Source organism: Ischnura elegans, chromosome X (genome assembly GCF_921293095.1).
Source record: "Ischnura elegans chromosome X, ioIscEleg1.1, whole genome shotgun sequence".
Classification (NCBI taxonomy): Eukaryota; Metazoa; Arthropoda; class Insecta; order Odonata; family Coenagrionidae; genus Ischnura; species Ischnura elegans.
In genome coordinates, this window is record NC_060259.1 from 71,404,640 (window position 1) to 71,427,097 (window position 22,458).

At 35.2% G+C, this 22,458-nt stretch overlaps 1 protein-coding gene across 2 annotated transcripts in view; it reads left to right on the top strand.

Moving 5' to 3' along the window:
- Positions 1-21,456, top strand: part of LOC124171050 (kielin/chordin-like protein) — a 41,250-nt gene extending 19,794 nt beyond the window's left edge. For both annotated transcript variants that reach the window (XM_046550197.1, XM_046550198.1), the window contains 8 exons: positions 8,367-8,489; positions 11,552-11,684; positions 11,778-11,899; positions 15,182-15,310; positions 17,935-18,063; positions 20,499-20,555; positions 20,908-21,080; positions 21,170-21,456. In XM_046550197.1, the coding sequence (XP_046406153.1) occupies positions 8,367-8,489; positions 11,552-11,684; positions 11,778-11,899; positions 15,182-15,310; positions 17,935-18,063; positions 20,499-20,555; positions 20,908-21,047 (833 nt within the window). In that variant the 3' untranslated portion in view covers positions 21,048-21,080; positions 21,170-21,456. The remainder of the gene's footprint in view (positions 1-8,366; positions 8,490-11,551; positions 11,685-11,777; positions 11,900-15,181; positions 15,311-17,934; positions 18,064-20,498; positions 20,556-20,907; positions 21,081-21,169) is intronic.
- The last annotated feature ends 1,002 nt before the right edge of the window (positions 21,457-22,458 follow it).

Here is a 22,458-nt window from a genome sequence, read left to right on the forward strand (position 1 = left end):
CTTTCCGAACTTAGGTATTTTTAATGTGTGATTATTAAGAGATGTTTCCCTGAGCTCTGTGCCTCATGCATGCATTAGTAATCTCAGACAATGTAAAACTCCTATCTACTCGTATAGAAACTAGGTCCCTGTGACGTCACGTGGAGTGGAATCGCATGGGCACCAATCTGGCTTTTTTAATTGAGGTTAAAATTGACCATTGCCATTCGTCTAAACTGGAATTTCTAGAACCAAATAATTTGTATATTATGAATACACTAATGGTGGGTAACGAATCGCAATCAATGCCTTTCGTTTTCTTTGATGAAGGAAACTACCCTATTCTTAAACTTTAAGTTTGGCGGGACTTAGGAACGAATTATGTTAAAGTCGTGTTGACGCCACAGCCGAGGCCGTAATAACCAAGTTGCACTGTAGACCAGTGGCTTAACCATCGGGGGAGTAAGGGGGGAGAACCCCTCAGTACCTTCTCAGGTCTCTCGTCTCGCCTATTTGTTAAGATAGTTAGCCATCATTTTAGTGAAAAATAACTATGAAACATGTAACTGTCTGTTACAAGTATTACATGTAGCCATGTTTGTAAAATACTTTGTTTAGTGTTGCACTCGGCGTAGTGTTCAGACCTCGCCCAAAACCGCCGCATACCGGCCAAGTTTTACTATTTGTCAAGGGTAATGGACGTCCGAAAAGGTGACGTGGGAAAAATTTTCTTTTGCTAATTGGAGGCTCTATTGAACAACTAAAATGAGATAAACGTTCCTTTTCTGCTTATCACATTATTATTCAGCCTTCGGAATCATCAATTATTACGTACCTCACCTCCGTACCTCGTAGTAAAATTCAAGTCGGAGGAGAGTTAAATTGAATTTCCTTCATATCCACCTGGCTGGTATTATTTAGGCGGAAGCTGGTGATTTTTTAAGGGCTCTTAACCTAGAGCCAAGCATTAATTTTGGATAAAAAATCGATAAAATGACATAAATGCGGAACTAACTAGGAAAAGATAGTGGTGGTCTGCTGTTTTGGCGAAAGTATTGCTGGCAAGAAATACTGTCAGTGAAATCCTCAAATTTTGAGTTACGCTCAAATGTTGACAAGGATTTACTTTACACACACTGATGACTAAAAGACGAAAGAATAAGTTTAAAACCTACGAAGTTCGAGAGGGAATAATTCTGTCAAACACTCCCCATAAATTATGGAGAAGGAGATTGGAAAAGTAATAAATTTATTTTACCCAATATGGCTAATAAATCATCATTCACAGAGGAGCCTGAGCACATTAAAATTTCAATTATCTCATTCAACCTACTGCTCGATGATGGAGCTGCTAGAGAATGGAGAAAATTTTGAGCCGACCATGAAATTTATTTCCTTTTTCATCGTGTGTCACATATTTTTACTTGTATTTTTTAGTTCTTTTTTTATTTATTTCCATGCGTAAAATAAACGACTCTTATTATAGAATAGATCCTTCAATCACCGACTCTCTAATTTGAGAAAATAAGAGCGCATCACTTACATATTGAAGTAATTTGACGACAAACAATGACGACATCGAGTGCTTGCGTCGAATAAGTACGCCATCTTATAGCATTTTTACCTCGTTTTAAGTTTTCTTCGGCCCATAAAATATACTGTTAAGTTATAAGCATCGTCTCGTTCAATTAGTATCTGCTTGCTTATCCTCATCAGTGATAGTTTTTTTGCGTAACCAGAGAAAATCATCACGCGTATGAAGAGGCTTTCGAATACATAGCGCGCATGCATATTCAGTTAGGCATTCAAATTGAACTATCATTCCTGATAGCAGCACACTCACCAGTATTTCTAAGTTTGTTCTTCATGTACTTATTACATATTTGGGGTGAATTCTTGTTTATGATGATATTTAGTTGAAAATATTATCACCTATGCCCAAACATTATGATATTAATATTTGGCACATAAAAGGGGTAAGAATAGGATATCTCCAGTGCATTTATTTTCAGAACTGACATAATACTTTGCATGGTAAAATTCACATGAGAAACCTTTTCACACCGTGGTGCAATAGGGGTGTTAACCTCAAACGAAATTACCCATTTAAGTAGATGCTAACGGTGAGTTTTGGCTAACAATTCACATTGGTGAAAACTTTTCTGCAATAGGTGCATTACATTTTCTTTGGTGCTCCGTTGAAATTTGTGCGTCTTTGAAACGGCCAGTTTCGGCGGGAAGTCAGGCTCGAATGGCTGTGACGTCACACACAGCTACTTCGCTGACTGCACGCTTTCGGTGAACGCCGTTATCCGTGCCGTGCTTGAATTTGTGGATGCCGTGGTGAGAAATGCCTTCGGATTGTGGCTTTGTGAGGGCTAATTCTACTACCCCACCTAAAATGAGTGCTCTGATGCTCATTTTTTATCATGAATAAGAAGAGGTTAAGACAAGAAAAATATCTTAATACGCAGTAATGACATTTTTAGCGCTCCGGAAATTCAAGGAGTCAAGCAGGCAAGTTAGGAGTCAATGCATATTAATTATGATAGCACTGTTAAATATGTTAATCGTACTTATGAGTATATTTTCCATCAAATATTTAATTTTGTTACGATTTACTCAGCCCTGGCTTCCATTTTTATTCGAATTATCCCCTAGTAAACGCTGAAATGGTTCTCGAGGGGTACATTTCATATTATAACACAAATCCCTGTCACGCAATGCTCGTTTTTTAGTTTTAAAGGCTTTTGATAATTTATAGCCTATAAAAACTTAGGTGACATAAGGAAACTATTATCATAAAATAATCACTTTTGTTCGTCTCAGATATGTCTGAATCATGATATGGAATGGCGAATTATAGTAAATATTTATTATTGTGAATGTTACTGTAAGGCCCCTTGCACACGCACCGATTTTGGACGGCCGGTAAAATACCGGCCGATATTTTACCGGTGAAGCGCTGCTTGCACACACGCTGGATTTTCACAGGTCAAAAGATAAGTTGCTTGGTTGTTGACCTGGCGCAGGGGATCCGCAGTGGCATTGGCCGGTAGCTAACCGACTTTTTACCGGTGCCGGTGCGCGGTCGGTCAGTGTGCAAGCTCCCATACCCTTCCGTTGTTCACCATTGGAATGTTGACGGCCGTCCAAAATCGGCGTGTGCTATGGGTCTAAGGGTTGATAACTATTTCAGCGCTGCCAGAAAAGAATACGGCGATTCAGCAGTTTGCTATATCCAACTTAAAAGAGAATAATATATACACTATGAAAGGGAGAGTTTGTCCTGAGCACAAAATCAGAAGAAACCACAGGAAAAATAATTTTTGTCACTTATTCTTCCGCCATACCCAGAACCCAGAGGAACAAAATTTACAAATTCATTTGGTTCACAAGGTACTAAATATTTGATAGCATTACATTTTTATATTATTATACTCACTCCATGTCAAAGCTTGATTTATTGGATCAGAGGGCTTTTGAATTTGAATTTCAAAACATTCAATTATATACACTGTACATTGCTGTAATTGGCTTAAAAGACAATGGTAGATCAAGTTTGTTATGCTTCGGAAAGAATATTAAATTTTTTAAGCACTGTGAAATAAGAGGTAAAGTTGCGTGGATAGTAGAAAAACTCTTGTCTTACTGATTTGTAATTGGTCTCCTAATCTCTCCAAGCTGTCATTTAATTGAATTTTGATGATGGTGATGAAAATGTCTCTAGTGGCAATCTTAAATATTCCAGAGGGCAAATCAATGACGTACATTGGATCATTAGGTATTCCTAAGTACCTCTAGGGGTAGCTTCATTATTAAGTCAGTTATATTACTGTTTTCACCAACTCCAAAACTCTCGGCTGAGAATGTGCTCGAGAATATTTCATCAATAAACATTATGTTTGGTTACTGTGTGTCAATCTTTGGTGTATTAAAAATCTAAGACTATGTTAGCATAAATTAACTTCGGTGATCATTGAATAGTAGCATAAACATTGTTCTTAATCTTTCGTAAATTATTTCCATTCAAATAACTTAAATTAAAATTGTTTTCGTCCGTTCGACTTATTTGGGAAGACCGCAAGTAAAACAATATCACGTTAACTGACGTTGTGATGCTGGCATCTAGTATAAATTTAACACTAACATTAAAAGAATCTTCACAGCAATAATAAGATGTCTTGCCGTTGATATTTTTGGTCATCTCGCATTGCTGCAGTTAACCATTTCCTTCGCACACGAGAATTAAGAGGCACAGTAATAAAACGTTTTCCCGGATTTCTTATTGTGGTAGAATTACAAAGCGGTAGAAAGCAATACATATATACGCCTTCTTCCTAATTTCCTCCATTTTCACCCTCGTTGTTTCTTCTCTGACGCAGGATCACAGGTTTTTCGACCGGGTTGACGGCTTCCGCGAGAAGTTCGCTGTGTGTGACGTCAGCATGCCTTCGGCAACCTTCGTGCGCTCTCGGAGCGTTTGAGCCGGCCCTCGGATTCCACACTTTTCGCCTAGCTTTTTTAGGATTAAATTTTTGATTAGAAAAGCGCTGAAACTGTCGCCGGTATCCCCTCGGTGTGTACTTTCATTTAAGACAGTAAAAAAAAATTGGTGAACAACCCTATTGCTTTAGGGTAGCGCAGCTCCTACTGGTTTATGGATTTTGCGGGTTGCCTAAATTACAAAGAAAACGTACTAAAAATCTTGAGTTCCATTGAGAATTTCATTTGGTCGACAGTATTATTTAGCTGAAAATATTATCTTATATCCTTCTCTACTTGGTATCTCCAACGCAGTCTTCATCTCCCCTCCCTCTCCCTCATCTATTGGGTCTACCATTAAAAACCTGCTTTATCATGCTGGTGTTGTCACTTCGAAGGATAGAGCGTAACCGGGCATCTTTTAAGACATATAATAAGGCACTGACAATAATATCAGTTACGCCTAACATTCACTCTCGATTTTGCCTAATCATTTTTCTTGATTTCAGAATCTCGTTTAATGGCCATTACTCATATTACTCATTCGTATTATTATTTCGAATTGAAAGGGACCTAAACCAGTTCTATTTCATCGCTGTTTTGCTTTATTTCTGCTCAAGCAAAGTTAAGCATGCACAATAATTTCCATAAATAATATTTCACTGAGACGGAAATTGGGGATGAAAATCGGGTCGTTAGTAATGCGGTGTGAGAGACATTTATATTTTATGATCACTGTATATTGTTGGTAATAAGTAAAGAAATTAATATATGATGAGGTCATAACATGTATGAGGAGTAAAACGGCATACTAAGTTACTAGTTGTAAGTTGTAGAAGATATCATAAAAGAAACTGATAAAATAGAATGCCAAAATATTGTTTTAATGAAATGGTGGCAATAAAGCAGTTTTTTGGTCAGTCTGTGATTAGAGGCTCTTGGCTTTGGGGATTTGAAGAAAGACGAAGTAATTATATACAGAAGAGAAGGGGTTGAAACTTTTCACCATGTGGTCACCACTATACGGCCTATGTTCATAGTAATATCGATCGCACACAGAAATGTGTTTGACAGATACCCTTAGATTAACTTAATGGCTCTATTAATCAAGGAAGCCCACAATAGACGAATTTCTATTGAATAAATTATAGAATTAACTTAAAATTAAGTTACGTGTAAATTAAAATGCATGAAAATTAGATGTAATTAAAATGTAGACCTTCTTAACGATGTGGTTGTAAGAATTTGGAAAATTTAGAATACAATCAACAACAATCTCACTTTTTATTCTTAATCACAATTATTGTTATTTTATACTCTAGTATCAAAGCTGCCAGCCCTGATTTCATTGCTTATGTTTAAGTCTGTATCTTTAAATATATTTTTACTATTTTTATTATATTTTTAACTGCGTGAACAATACACATTCACTGAAGACATAAAATTATGAACCCTGGTTTTCGTATTGGTTACTGAATGGTATACGATAAAAAGGATTGCTACTCTGTTCGATGGGCAAGCCAATAACTGGTGATACATCTCCAAAATCACCCCGTGGCACAACTTTTTCTGTTAAGAAACGAAGGAATTTATCATGAAAGAGAGGAAAACCAAACGGGAAGAGGTTCGGTGTAAGAAGAAAATGAGAAAGGAGAAGGAATATTTTTGACCGAATGGTGAAGAGATATTCCTCCAATTTCAGCCATTTAATCCTCTTATTACACGCTTGCTCTTAACTTTCTTCGTCAGCTTGTCTGTTTTGTCGATGAAATCTTGTAACTGATTTGTAACCCACATCCCATGATCGGATTGGCTTGAAAGTTTGAACAGTTTCTTGCTTTTGACGACTACATAATATTCAATAATCAGACATTTGAAATTTTGTTCCATCTAATTACTTAACTAAATTTCCACATGGAAATAATTTCTCAATTGATTGCGTTAGTTATAATTTTTTGCCAGAAATATCTTAAATAGCTCTGGCTTAATCGATTACTTGATTCACCACTAAAAAGTATAAAATAAAAACTAAATAAAAGAAAGATTAAAAATACAAGCTTTTGCCAAAAACAGTGTAAAATTCACAAAAAGGTAAATAAAATAAGATGTTTATCACTCGAAGAATAAAGTATGGATTCTGATTAGGTTTAGATATTAAAATTGTATGCCTATCCTACCTCACCTATCAGGTTCTTCCACAATCATTCCTAATAAGCCTGATCGGCACCCACACATTATTCTCCGTGTGATGAAAAGCTAATTTTGTACTTTTCATTGAACTTAATACTTTTTCGGCGAAAGGTTCTTCTTTGTTTTACTTCATTTTTATTTTCTACTCTTAAGTGGTGAATCATGTAATCGATTAATCCGGAGCTATTTAAGAAATTTATGCCAAAAAATTATAACTAACTCCGTCAATGGAGCAATTATTTCATTATGGAAATTTAGATGATTAATTAGAGCGCAATGGAAAACATGTCAAGTGCCTGATTACTGAATATTGTATTGTCATCAAAAGCAAGGAATTGTGCAAAACTTCAAGGCGATCCGATCATGGGAAGTGGGTTACGAAATAATTACAAGATTTCATCGATGAAACAAACAAGCATACGAAGCAAGTTAAGAACAAGTGTGTTATAAGAATATTGAAGGGCTAAAATTCGAGTAATATCTCTTCACCATTTGGTCAAAATTATTCCTTCTCCTTTCTCACTCTTAAACCAACCTCTTCCCGTTGATTTTACACTGTTTTTGAACGAGCGTGTTCTTTAATCTTTTCTTATTTTTTTATTCTTTCATTTTTTATCTTCCATTTTTCCATGGTATCAACCCTGTGCCTTTGCCCTCCATATCCAAATTATATACGTAGGTGTGACACTGAAGCTAAGGTCAATTATATACTTTGCTAAAATATCTTGGATTTTTTTCCTCTGTGATCATGTCGGAATTTCCTCTTCCTTTTTCCTAATTTGCTTTGCACCTCATATATCAAAAATCTACTTTGTCCACTCATCTTTTTGCTTCATTCTTTCCTCATGACGGTCTTAAAGGAAAAAAATACTAAATCACTTGGCAGATTTATGGTTTATTATTCAAAATTATTTATCAAATTGAAACTCAACCTAAATTAAATGTGTATATATTTTCCTAAATTTTGCATTGCATTGCAAATTCTGAAAATTTATCGAGAATATAAGACAATTTTCGTTATTCTTTCTCGCCACCTTGTGAATCGCTCCAGGGATACCACGATACATGAATCATGAGAAATGAGATATTTTTTTTAATATTTTAAGATCCCTTTTAAGAGTTAATCAGTCAGCGGCAAGATGCCCACAATTTGATTCTAAATGATTCGATCCCCTCTAATTTATTCCCACTGAAATTTTTTCGACATGTTTTCCGTGTGACCCTAATCCATGGTATCTTCATTTTCCTAGTCATCGCACAACGAAGTCCTAAAATTCTTTCTTAGTCACTGCGCGTCATTTCAGGATCACCCTCCCCAAAAATATAAAAAGTTGTTCTTCTGTTGCCAGTTCTAATTGTAAGATGAAATATATAATAAATTTAAATTGACCTCTGATTTTTTCATTCTTTTTATATTGTAGTAGATTTTTTGCATATTTAGCAATGGTATTTTAGTGCAGTTCTATTTGTAACTTTAAAAAAAAGTATGCAGATGAATTTTGTAAAATGATTTCCAAAATACTTTGTGCTCAGCATTTTAATAGTGAAAATTACATTAACATATATTTTATTTTTCACTATCTTGTTACAAATTGTTGATTTTTCTATTTGCGTGGTTCAAAAATGTACATATTTTTGCTCTAAATTGGTGTAGCCCCAGGATATTAAATAAATGAATTATATTTTAAAAATGTACGCTTGCCTCTTTCTAGCGGTTCCTGAAAACTGTGATCGCAGTCAATGCGATACGGGTGGTATTGTAAGCTTCTACTCTGAACTCAACTGCCGCCCTGTATATCAAGATGGCGTCTGTTGTCCAGCCAGATATGACTGCAGTAAGTATACCGCTATCTATACTACCCCAGCTTGCTGGGAAAAGGCAAATACCAATCGCTCCATAGAAATAATCCATTATTCCCTTCCAATCAATCGATTTATGGTAATACGTAACCGATAACCCAAAATAAAGAATTGATAAATCGCATTTTTATATTTAAGCGTTCATTAAGCATTTTTATTATTCTTTGATTTAAGTATAAGCTGTGGTCCTTAAATTTTAGTAATTTGTAGTAATTTGCAAAGTCTCGAGTGTGTCACAAAATTATTGTAAGGAACAATTGCAGGGACGTAATCAATGTAAGCAAATGTTTCATGCATGATGTGTTGCACGATGTGGCGAAAGTTATTAATATTAGTTAAATGAGATACTTCAATATTTCCACTGAATTCTGTGCATTTATTTTAAGATTCCTTGAACTTGAATTCAATGGAAATACTGCAATGACTTATTTAACCAAGATGTTTCACAATAAATTTTTATTCTACATCATTTGAAATTTTCAAAACAATGCATGTTTAAATAGTAATTCGTGACATAAAACTGTGTTTTTGATTGATTCCTTCCTGAAACATGTGACGCCGAAAATGTCATGTCCGCGAGAAACAGCCATTTTGAAAATGCCCTATGATGTGCAGCTGTTTTTTTTATATTCACAAAATGCTTCTAACGCAAGGACGCAAGGTCGTTGTTTTGGGGGTTCACCCACTTTCCGCGGCACCTTAGTGGTGATCAATACCTTCCACCGATAATGCGTCTTAGGTCTGATATGTGTAGACAAGTGAATTTAAGATATCAATCAATTACTTTTAAATATTATATTTAGAGCTGGAGATATAATAACTTTCATTGTGAACCACCTTCAAGGTTGTCATCTGTTCAATTTTTCCTGCGGCCTCTCCACCTCCTTCATCTGCCGCTGTTCTTATGATATTTTTTCTTTTAGGAGGCAAGCATATGTAACAAATTTCTTAAAATCTAAGAGGTCAAAGGCGAACTCCATTCCGAGTCAAATAAGCGCGTGTTTTGGAATTCTGTGTGAAAACTCACTTTCGCCTGCGGCCTTTTCCAATCACTCTGCTAGTTCTTATAATTTTCGTCTGCCGTTTGTTTCTTAAGGGTCATTTTTTCGATGTTATCTAACTTACATAAATTTAATCCTAGGAATCAGTGACGTAATTACGAATATGCTCTGGGGGGGACGAGAGGGGATGGTCGAAGGGCGACCTCCCACCCACGGGAAATTTAGGAAATTTTTAGGAAAATTTTGAAAAAAATGACATGCCTGCAAATATATTTTACATCATTTTAGCACTTAAAATTTGGGTTTTATAAGAAGGTTACGTTAAAATTTAAGTCAAAACTAGACAATAGTTTTGAATATTATTTTTATTTACCTGAGGCTTTGGGGGGGGGGGTTAAGTTATCTATCCCTCTCAATATAGTTACGCCATTGCGAGGAATACTAAATAATTCTTGGCTTCCGGGATTTCTGACTGTCAGGAAGTATGGACTAATGGCGGCCACAATGACTTCGGGGCCATAAACAAGCTTCTCTGTGATGCTCAAATTCCTCGTTACCATCGGTTTTTGACCCCCCCCAAAAGCTCCCAATAAGTAGAGGCATAATGTTTCGAAAATATTGTCTAGGTTTTCAGACGATTTTAGAGGGAGTCGATTGTTTCTTCGAGTCGACTTTCTGTCGTATCTCGTCTCGTTCACCCTAAACATTTGTATGGATCAGTCAGTCGGTGGTCGGAAGTGGGTTTTGTAGTATAATGATGAAATAAATGCCTCTTTATTATTTCTGTGTAACCTCTTATCTCTTTCACCCACGCATGGGCGAAGTTTAGAATTTTATGCTGGGGGAGCCAGCAATCCCCCCTGGGAATGAGAGACTTTGGAATACCCCCAGTGAAACGGAGGAGTATTCCATAGCCCCCCAGTGTTCTTGGAAAATTTTTAAAAATAATCTCTGAAAACAACATGTAAAGTACTATCTAACTCTAAAATTTATTTAAACTTTTGATTTTTTTGTTTTCATTTTACTTGAATGCTCAGGTTCCGTAGTTTTTTTCGGGAAAATTATCATTTAAAGTGGGGGGCAGGCTCCCCCTACTCCCCTCGACAGGGGCGCAGCGAAGAATTAAGGCTAGGGGGGGTTTTAGGCACAAATAATACTTAGGGGTGTGGGGGTATTGCATACCCGCCAGGTTAAGCAGGGGTTGCGAGGGCCCTCCTTTAGAAAAATTTCAAGAATAATGGTTCAAAATGGCGAGTTTCACGGCCTTCTGATGGATATTTGATTAATCCTTACACTATTCTATAAGTGATACTGATCCAAATAAGTAAAATGGATTAAACTTAAAAATTTCTCCGAGCTCTGGGTGGGTTTAAACCCCCAAACCCCCCCCCCCCCCCTCGCTGCGCCACTGCCCCTCGAAACTATTATGCGTCCCAAGCCAGTCTCTCTGTCCCCCGACCTTCCTTCATTTAACTTTGCCCATCCCTCGTCACGACCCCACACCCCGCCCTCGCCAAGTCACATTACCGACCTGTTTCCCGCCTCTTCCTTCCTTTTCTGTTCTTTGTTTCCCCTTCCCGCCATTTTATGACGCCACCTTTAAGGGTTGGTATATAAGGAACTTCGCGGTCCCACTCGCGTCACCTGTGGAGCCCGGGTCGGTTTAGTTATAAAAGTACTTTTGCCCAGTCCTTCCAAAGCCTCATTTCCTTCACTATTAACATGAAAAGACACCGTCGAGTAGTCCCCGAGAATTTACTGTTTATTATATTGCTGTGCATAGTAGCAACATATACGCTACTACCATACATGAATGATACAGGTATTCTCGTGCTTGTTTTCAGTGCCAGGGAAGTAGTGGCTAAATTGATGATTCAAGCATAGAACTAGGTGTATTATTTTAATAAATATACCGAAGGAAATTATATTCCTTTCGATTTACGCGTACTTTTACAATCGTTTTTATAGACGAAACTAGTATTGAATAGAGAAATTTTTACTTCCCCTCAGGAATAATGTTTATCTTTCTCCATTAGGTTCTTTCTCCGCAAGAAACGCCAATAAGTGCCACTATCGTGGCACTGAGTACGATATTGGTGAGAGGGTTCCAACTAATAAAACATCCCAAAATTGCTTAGCATCGTGCGTCTGCATTGGTGGTGATGAAAGGTAAGTTATTAATACTAAGTGGAGAATCAAGTTTTTTTAAATATAATTTTTGCTATAATAAGTAATTTCTGATTTATCACTATTTCTCTTCAGGCCAGTTGACTTCATTTGTGCTCAGATCGAATGTGCGGAGTTGTTCGGTGTTCCTCTACCCCACCCATCCTGCATTCGGCAGTATTCATTGAAAGATTGCTGTTCTTCATCCACTTATTGCCGTAAGTATTGAAGTCGATGCATGAAATAAAATTAGAATCTCAGTGTATTTTATCAACCTTATTTTATAGAAATTGATCGTTTTCATTTCTTATACTCAACGGGGTTGCAACGCGATTGATGTTGATTGCTGTAATTTTAATGAAAATTTCGTAATTTTTCCTCCTTTTATCGCTTCAATAACTGACGCGGTAAATTTATTTACGATGTTTTGAGTGTAAGCATAAAAATCCGGAAACATTTGCGGACTCTTGAGTTGATGATCATGTATGCATAGAAAATAGTTGACTTGAGCTGTGATGATATGATAGTATAAAAAAAATATGTATCAACAGAATAAATACGTTTTTCTTTGTCGGACATTGATGTAAGGCTGCGTCATAGCATGGAAATTGTGACATATAGACTATAAGACGGGTCGGTTTATAAGTATTGTAGGCAATAAAATCAACTGATTTGGGCGTTACTTGGTGGAACGATGAAATAGAAACTAGTCGACAGAAAATAAAAATGTTTTTACCACAGTACTTGGCTTTTGTTTCACCGTGAATTATGGGTAATAAAAATTTGCAAATAATATTTCAATGTCATCACAATTACTTTCTATACGTCGCCAGTACTACTTGCTTCAAATAAATTAAAATTTGTATATTCCGAATCATTTGACATATATCGATGAGATTAGGTCAAGATGCGTTTGTTGATTGAAAAAAGGTGATGAAACTGCTGAAAAAGTATTTATTGAAAAGTAAAGGTATTCCACTGCTTATCTACGTGACTTAATTTCTGCGTTGACCATCGAAGGATAACTTAGCCAAAGAAGTTTTTTGAACAAGATAAACGAAAAGTTAGGTGATGTTATCAATTTGAATTGCGTTACTGTTACGAAATCTTTTTTGAGCTATGCAAAATATACCAATATTTTTGCAAAACTTATAATTGACCAGGTACATTCAGTTTTTACAATGCCATAATTTTTTAACATTGATTTTTGGATGTGAAAGAAAAATTAATCGATTGAAACAAAAAAAAAGCAAGCAAGGTTCAAGAAATTTCGACCCATCATGGGCCATAATTTAGCCATTTAGCAACGCATGATTTTGATGGATGAAGAAAAAAGAACATTCTTCAATAACTTAGCGATATTCCATTCCCATCAATTCGCAGCAAAAACCTATAATATGATGTAAACTGCCGTTAATATGCCGTCATTTGAAATTATTATGCTTAACATATGAACTAACTTTGCCATGTTGCTTCTGGTTATCTGTCGATAGACTTAATCAATAGACATTGAAACCCAATGTATGTGAATATTGATCTTTTTCCTGTCGTATATTAAATTTTCACTGGGAATAAATTCATATAAAGACGCTATCTCAATCTAAAGTATCCATTTGCTATAACTGCGACAAGACAATTTGTTTATTCTTTGAGAATAATTAACGCTGATGCACGTAAATTCAAGTTATTACCCTCCATATACGGGCGTACAGACAGTGTTACCCAGATGTTAAGCGAATTAGGCTGGGAGCCGTTGGAGACTCGGAGGCTGCGCGCTAGGCTTAGATTGCTTGAACAATTAAGAATGGATATCTTTAAGAGAGACACAGAGAACATAATCTTAGAGCCACACTATATTTCCAGGTCCGACAGAAGCGATAAATTAAGAGAGATTGTTTGCCGTACGGATAGATATGGGAATTCGTTTTTCCCCCGAACAATAAAGGACTTTAATAAACGCTTGTCCCAACCTCGTTAGAGCTCTTCTTCTTTTTTTTTTAATAGCTGTAAACGGCTGGTGTCCTAATACCCCCTGCCACACGCCTTTTAGGCGGCTTGCGGGGTATTATGTAGATGTAGATGTCCATTATGTGAGCGTATCACAATTAAAATTACGTGCGTATTAAAATAGCCGCAGCGTATATTTTTAAGGCAGTACGGCATACCGATAGTGTAGTCATTCGCATCGGTAAGCATGAAGAGCTTTTCTTCTTAGGCTCCAGTTGACCCAAGTCTTAGTTCGCTCTCAATATACCGATAGTGAGTATTTGGTAACTCATTTAAAATGAGACATAGCAACACTTTACTTACAGACATTTGCGATTATGATCCATCAATTCCAATTACATACATTACATGACAATGTCTCACCAAGTTACTCTTCTATGAGTCTTTTCTATGTCTTTCTTTATTCAAGTATTTAAATAGCCAAGTATTGTATAGATTTATTGCTGCATATTATGCGGAAAACCAAAAAAAATGGAAAAGGGAAAAAATAAAAAATATACAAAGTTATAAAAACTTCTATTTGTGATAAATAAGAAAAAATAATTGAAAAAATGTGTGTTAAAATATACAAACAGAAGCCGGTGAATACATAATCATCCATTCACAGCAAACATTAAAAAAAAAAATATTTAACTGTCATAAAAAATTGCTCTATTTCATGCTGTAATTGTTATTTTTTAATTTCTGCCAACACAAACAACTTACTGCTCAAACAACACAGAAAAATTCTCTAATTTATTATTGTATTCTTAACTAGCTGATTGGGGTTAATATGGTTTACCGGGACAGCTTTTTACGCTCCTGTGGCGCATCAAAATTTAATAATGTGATTCTCATGAACTCCCGCCCACGATGATTCGCCTCCCAATTAATACTGTTCCTCAACCGCCCGACACGGAGGGTTTTCAATTTCAAAACACTCGTCTCTGTGTTTTGCTTTTCCTCCAAAACACCTCATTTTCATTCTGAATATTTTTCTTTTCCTCAGACCACTTGAGGCATTTTATTATCTATCTTTCACGTTAAAAACCCTCCAGTTTTTCGTTTTTATTTCTGAAACTCTGTATTTCTATTACCACTTCTAATTCATCTGAGTTAAATAGGTTCTTCGCTACTTTTTTACGTGAAAGTACGGTAGTCTTCTGTTTCAAAGATGCATAAAGATACAAATAAAAATCTATGCTATACAGATTCCCAAAAAATATCAGTCTCGTTTTCATCTCGTCATTTTTAGTGATCTTACATCTATTTTTACATGCTTCTTCATATCTTCTTAATTTCCATTATTCTTTAGTTATCAGGGACCCATAGTTTTCCTCACCGTTTTTAGAATCCCTGTCATGCTCGAATTATTTGTCAAATCTAGGTATATTCTCGCATATCTGTCTTCACCTCTGACTTTTTGGATTTTTGGATTATTATTATGAAATTATAGTGTAAATAGGATTATATATATGTGACGTGGAGTGTTTATTTTGAATATTTGTTTTCAGCAAACAATAAAACAGAAGGCGAGAAAGAAATAGCTACCTGCGAATTTGAAGGGCAAACCTACATAAAAGGACAGCGTTTCTACCCAAAAGACGGGTGCAAGACGTGCATTTGTGACGAAACATTTGATGGTAAGTAAAATTGTTTTATATCTTGAATAAAATAAAAGTGCTGGGAATACATTTTTTCCTGAGCAACTTACTCTCTAACTTCAAAATTCGAGTCAGGGTTGTTTGGAAATGGTTTGTCAATGTAAGTCTTCCTTGATTAGCTTCCATTTTTTTTAAACTGAGGGCGGGATTGTTTTTGTTAAATTAATATTCACACGTAAATAAAATTGGTTTTAACTTAATTTAAAAATTGTCGCTGTGCGCCATGTTTGCATTTAAAATATTATTGCCCAAGCTCTTATTTTAAATTTTCATTTATAAATTGATATTGAAATTGATATTATTTATAAATCGATGTAAGTTTGTGTTTCTCACTGGATTTATGAGTTAATTTCATTTATGAGTATAATTTCATTGTCCAAATTACTACTTTATGTCAATGAAATAATCAATGAAATCAAATACATTTATCACGATTCTATTCAAAGTACCACGTAAAAAACTTGAAAGGTAATCCCTGTACGTCCCCACAAATATATCGTTTTTTAAACAATCCATCCCGAGGACGTGAACCCGAATTCCTTGCCATGATGCCGAGTTCTTATCTCTGAGTGGCTGAAGGATACAACGCGAAGTCGAAGTCCTGCATATGTTACCATGATAAGGCTAATGATAATTACTCAATGAATTTTTTAATATTTTTACGCCCAAGACTCGAAAAGTTACGAGGTAAGCATGTTTCGCCAGCTATGAAACGTATTGGCATTTGCCTTCGCTTGCTGAGGTTATTTTCTCTGTGTGCACGTATTATGTTTAGTATTAATTCTTAGCGTGATAATTTCAGCGTGAAGATCAGCAAAATTTGTGAATGCGATTCTTTGAATGACTAAGTTCATGGGAAACGAAATCTACTCTGATTCCGTTGAGACACGCATGGCATACCTGATCTTTAGCTTGGATATAATCTTGCCGTCTTGAAACAGTTCCTATAGGATCTTCACCTAGTGTCTCAATTTCACGCGATATTGCTGAAGTTATAAGAATATATTCCCGTCTCGCCAGCATGAAAGTGCAGAAGTTTAGCGACGCGCGATTGTGCATAAAAAAGCACTGATGGGATCCCTTTGTCCTTCTTATGGTGCTAATTTTTCGTACAAAAATTGCTTAAAATTCAGGAAAAATTGAGTTAATATTTAAATTTGGGTCTCATGACCATAAACCTATTTTTCCTCAATATCATTACGGCCAAGGTTAATCGTTGTCGAAGCATCTTACGCGTCTCATTCTCAAAACCGGTATTTGTTAATGGTTTCCAGCGTATTTATATTTGGCTTATTTTCTTCTCTTAACGACCATAAAAAATTACTGAAGACTATCTAGTAATTGGAGGAGGAGTTGCTGTGTAAATCCTGGAAGGAAAATACTTTCGGACGACTTCGTATGTTTGGAGAAATTAAAATTTATTGCGCACAAGGTAGCATCAATCACATGGATTGCATTCAATAATTATTCATCAGACTACAGTCAACATGGGAAATTAGAAGTTGAAATAGGTCCCTAACGGGTATAACGTGAAAACATTAAATCACTACGTTCAATCATATGGTCAGCCATTCGAAGATCTATTAATACCATAGTTCTATGGGGAAATTTCCTGGAGAAATTTTTTAAATGGCACTCTAAACAACCGTTTGGCTTAAAGAAGCCAACGAAATATTTAAAATATAATCCCAAATCTGGCACTAACTTATGGTTATTCCTAGTTATTTTATTAGAATTAAATTCTATGGAATTTCATGCGACCATATTCCTTTTCTTACCAATAGGTTGTTTTTCCATGCGTCGTGATATTCTCTCGGGACTTTTTTTCCAAAATTCTTTCTGTCCGGTACAGAATCATGGACGTCGGTGATTTTCACATAGCAACAGCTTGAAGTTTACGATAAACTTTTTCTCTGGCCATTTTTAGACCTTAGTTGGCTTCTTAGCTCGTAGTACGCAGGCTACCATGTACTTGGATCGAAAAACATCCACTCATGCCATGACAAATTATTGTTATTGCCGTAAAATTTTACCTTAACAGAGAAAAATTCTCTTTCGCGATCACTAATTTCTTTAACAGCACTTCATCATTTCTATTTTATTTCATATCAATTTAATGCTGAACAATGCTTTGCTCCCGCTTTTTCCGCTTTACTTCCGTAGTTCGTCATTATGCTCTTAAATAGTTTCAAATTTCCATATTTGATAGTAACTCATAAAATGCGACAGAATGGCGTCAAGACATCATATAGTACATAGTAATGTAGTCGTTCCATACGATTCGTAAAGGAGTCGGGTATATTCAGGCACTTCAGCTTTATAAAATTGAAATTCTCTCGTTTTATTTGTACTTTTTTATAGCATTTTAGTTATGCTAGAAGATAATTAATTTCATGTTAAAATTGTCGCGTACGTAATGGGGATCTGTAATCAATGATCCATGCGAGGATGATAACAACGGAATTCAAATGTCCGTAAATTCCACCGAGGAAGAAATTGTTTTCCTTGGTCTGTATTAAAATTTAAAACTTCATTTTTAAAATCATAAAAAGTTAAAAGAGTATGACTTTCATTAACGAACAATTTTTTGATTTTCCATCAAGGAACCACTGATGGCCCATCGTGCTACGACATAACATGCAGCATAGAACTGAGAAGCGGCCACTACTTACGCCAAGGATGTGCTCCAGTATTTTATAAAAACCATTGCTGCCCAGTGCAGTGGCAATGCCGTAAGTACTACTAAGATAAGTTAATCCTTTGAATTCACAAGTTGCCTCAGTTCAAATCATTCTAACTAAAAGCTACTTCTAGTTTCTTGGAAAAAATTCATGTATGGTTAACATGAGTCCTCTGCTTGAGTGTGGAGGACAATACTAATAAGACAAGGTTTTATCTTACGCAATTTTTTTCTGAAAACAGATGAATAGAAACATATTTTCACCTTTGATTACAAAACCGAGTTTCACTTATCTATTCCACTTTCAGTTTTTTTCTAAAATGGCGAAATTCGTATTTCTATGATTATCAATTTTTTGAGGCATTGATCAAGGGAAAATTTTGTGACATTTTGAAATGCACTGCTTAGCAAAGAATGAATGTGCAAGTGTTAATTCTTACAATATTTCCAGCCACTAGTCTATAAATCTACTCGATTTTACGATCCTTTATACTCATGGAGGCGTTAAATAAAGAATAACTCTCCACTTAGGAGCAAAATGGCCGATTTTATGTTGATATTATGAATCTAGAAAGATTTAAAAAATAATATTGTAAATTCCCGTTCACGTCACAGTCCCAAAAATCACGAAAATTTTACGAGAGAATTTAATTCATCGTTTCCCGCTGATACCGAAAATGACGCTCAGATTTCAGTGCCACCATGGGTTTATTAGGAATTTATTAAAAATAAAAATTCAGTTCATATAGTTGCTGACAGTGCGAATTACGCCTAGAAGTTCGGCAAAATTTTAAACGTGGAAAAAGTATTCATGAGGACCAGATATAGGCACAAATAACCCGAAAAATAATTGAATTATCATCTTAATATATCTAAACTTAGATAAGCATTAAGATAGTGTTACTAGACTCTCTCATGACACCGGTTATTGGATCAGGAAAATTTAATTATTGGTGAGTTACTTTGTTTTCATCATGGCAAATTTACGCATATTATTTATTCCCCATAAACTTGTATAATTCTCCAAGATATTTTTTTAACTTTCAAAAGGTTTCTATATGATGAAAAAATAAATTTTATTATCTCATGTTTTCACTTTCGTGATGCATGGATACACCTGAGGGGATGCTGAAGTAAGTGCAACTGTACGTAATATTATAAAGTGGGAGTGCTTGCCCTAAGAGTACTATCAAACAAATATCAAAACATATAGTGGCACAATAACTATAAATTATGGACCAGCAACAAGAATTTTAATCTTACGCAAAAATTTGTAATATTTTACCCATAAATTTTCATTTTTTTCACTATTTTGAAATAAATTTAGGTTTGATTGCTCATTACTTAAAGGATCTTGGTCAAGGGAATTTTTTATTAGAACCCTCCAACACATATAACGGAATAAAATTCTCGCTTAAGGTAGGTCACAGTAGCCTGAGGTTCGATCAATAAAACCATTATACTATGTCATCAAGTTTCATTTGCTTTAATCTAACTTTAAAACTAGTGCCAATAGGCTAACTTAGATGGTGCAGCGATTATCAAAGGAAATCATTTCAAAAGTACTCCTCACGTAATCGTCTCCTACGCTCCTGGAAAACTGAAAGTTATATTACAATGCCATAGATGGACACTTTATCACATTTTTAACGTTGGAATGAGCAACTAAGCATTGTGAATGCTAATTTGGTACAGGCTCTTTGGCCTTTGTCTAGGGCTAAAGTTGAAAATCCTTTCCTGTAGGTTCCATAAGCGTGGTTTTTCGCTGATCAAGAAAAGGTCTCAAAATTTAGCAAACATATATACAGGGTGTCCCATTTATCTTGACCACCCGAAATAACTTTTTGTCCAGATGCAAATTGAAAAATGTGTCAAGCAAATGTTAATTAGCCGTCAGGGGGACATTAATCAGCATTATTGCCTTCCTTGTAGCTTTGTTATTTACAAGGATATGAACAGCGGTATGTCTTTTTTAAATGGCACCCTATGTGTTTTATTCGGCAATTCATTTCCTCTCCTGTAACTTCTCCCGTTCATATCTTTGTAAATAACAAAGCTACAAGGAAGGCAATCATACTGATTAATGTCCTCTTGACGGCTAATGAACATTTGCTCGACATATTTTTGAATTTGCATCTGGGCAAAAAGTTATTTCGGGTGGTCAAGATAAATGGGACACCCTGTATATCTCAGCGAGAGCAACTGTTATTTTTTTAAGCTTCACAACAAAGGTTAACAATTATTTTTTACGATCACTCTGATATGCAAGGTATTCAAAAGATTGGACTTTTTGAATTTGAGAACCCTTTAGATGCATGAGAACCAAGTTGCTCCGGATTTTCGCTGAGTGCTTTATTTACGCTACTATGCCATTAAATGATTAGATCACTCTACTCAATCATTCTAAATTTATTACCTATCTTTAGAAAATTTGCCAAGATAACTTCATCATCTTCTCCTCTCTAATAATTGCAATTTTTCTTTCAGCCTCGGAAAATGATCGTGTGATCGAAGGGCCGAATCACAAGACAAATAGGAATGCTAGTGAGTGCATTTTTCATGTCTGGTTTTTAAATTCCAAATAAATGCTCCTGGGTGTCTGATTGATCAATTCAGTACCGTAATGTTATGATAAATAACAAGCTTCATTTTTTTATGTTTCATCATTTTTCATTATTTTTGTTTTTCAATAATAAATACAATAATTGTTTACCCATAACCCCTCTATATTTATGCGGAGTGCATGGGGGGTCTCTTTTAAGGACTGATAATATTTACTTCATTGAGATTCTTAATTTTTGATAATAGTTCATGCAGTTTTGATCAAACGTCACCATAGTTTAAGATTTATTTCGTAATGCTAGTTCAATTCATAATAATATCTTTACATTCTTAGATGATGACGACCTCACTTGCACCTTTGGAAATCTCAAGTTTGATTTTCAAGATAAATTACAACCAGGGGAGCCAAGTAAAGTTCACTGTGCCTGCATTACTCCGCCATATTTGTCCTGTGCCTTGAAGACGGATGACTAATTCCGTCATTATACATGCATAAGGACTTACTTGGTGAGTGGTTTTGTGAATTACCTTGGATTTAATACATTGTTGATTGATTTTTAAATTAATAGTCTCATATTTTATCATTTACATTTCAGGTAACAAAGGTATTCAAGTCTGAAAATAAAAAACGCATTAGAGGAAGTAGAAAAGAATAAAAATATAAGAAAATCACTACTATCCCTCTATTGATTACTACTGGCTACAACGCTGCATGCTGTGTAAGATGCTTATCCGAAACGCACATATTTTTTGCAAATCTCTCGCAATCTCTATTGTACTGTTTCTATGATTAGGTGGATCTTTGTGGGGATCGCACCTACAGGTTAAACTCCGCTATTGTGCCACTCACTCAAATGTAAATCGAATAAATGGCTAGAATTACTTTATTGTTTTATTCAGTCTCTTAGCCCATTATAACCCAATGTTGCTTCTAAGTAACATATAAAATGTATACATTTAACCTATATTCAGGAAATATTTAAAATACGTGTTCTCTCGTGTTGTAAAGTTTAATGGTGAAATATGTAGCTGCCACAATAATTATATTTGAGTAGAAAATTTTCACTTTTTTAAAATGGGAAGTCTGAAAATTTAATTTCTCCCAGAAGTAACTCTACGTTAGAAAGGGTTAAATCAATGCCTCCATAAATACTCCTTGCTAAAAACTTTAAAGTTCTATAAAATTAGCCGTTAGTTTCGTGTCCCCATAAGCTGTATTATACCGTTTCAATCCATACGATAAGTAAAAGGCATTTATGCCCAAGTTTTCTTCATTCCATTCAAAAAATCCATTCCATCAGTTATTGATTCCATTCCTATCTACGGATGTCATATGATACACATTTTTCAATCAATTCTCTCCAATGTAAGGACGTATGTACCCTTTAAAATTAACTCAATAATCGGCAGAAATTCAATGAACTTCGAGAAATCATTGCTCAAATTTATGAGACCAATAATAATCAAAAGATATAGTTCCATCACATCTCTTGAAAAATACCGACCAATATAAAAACATATATAAACAAAATAAAATATAAACATATATATTGGTTGCTAACTTTAAAAATACAGCGATAAGATTTTGAATTGTATAATTGTGATGATGCCGAAACTGGTGCTAAGTAATGGAATCATGACCATAGATTCATGTACCTTTACTCTCTGTCCGCTGTTAGATCAAATGATGGCTAATACTGTACATTTTATAATTGAAGCAGAAAAATAATGATTTGTTGTAGGGATATTGAAGGAGATATTGGGTAAATACCCTCAAGATTTATCGGCAAATATTTGGCTTTTTTGTTGCATTAATCGTAATTTTAAGGATATTTTTAAAATATCGTATTGAAATTTCTGACAGGTATCCCTGCTGGGAAGCACA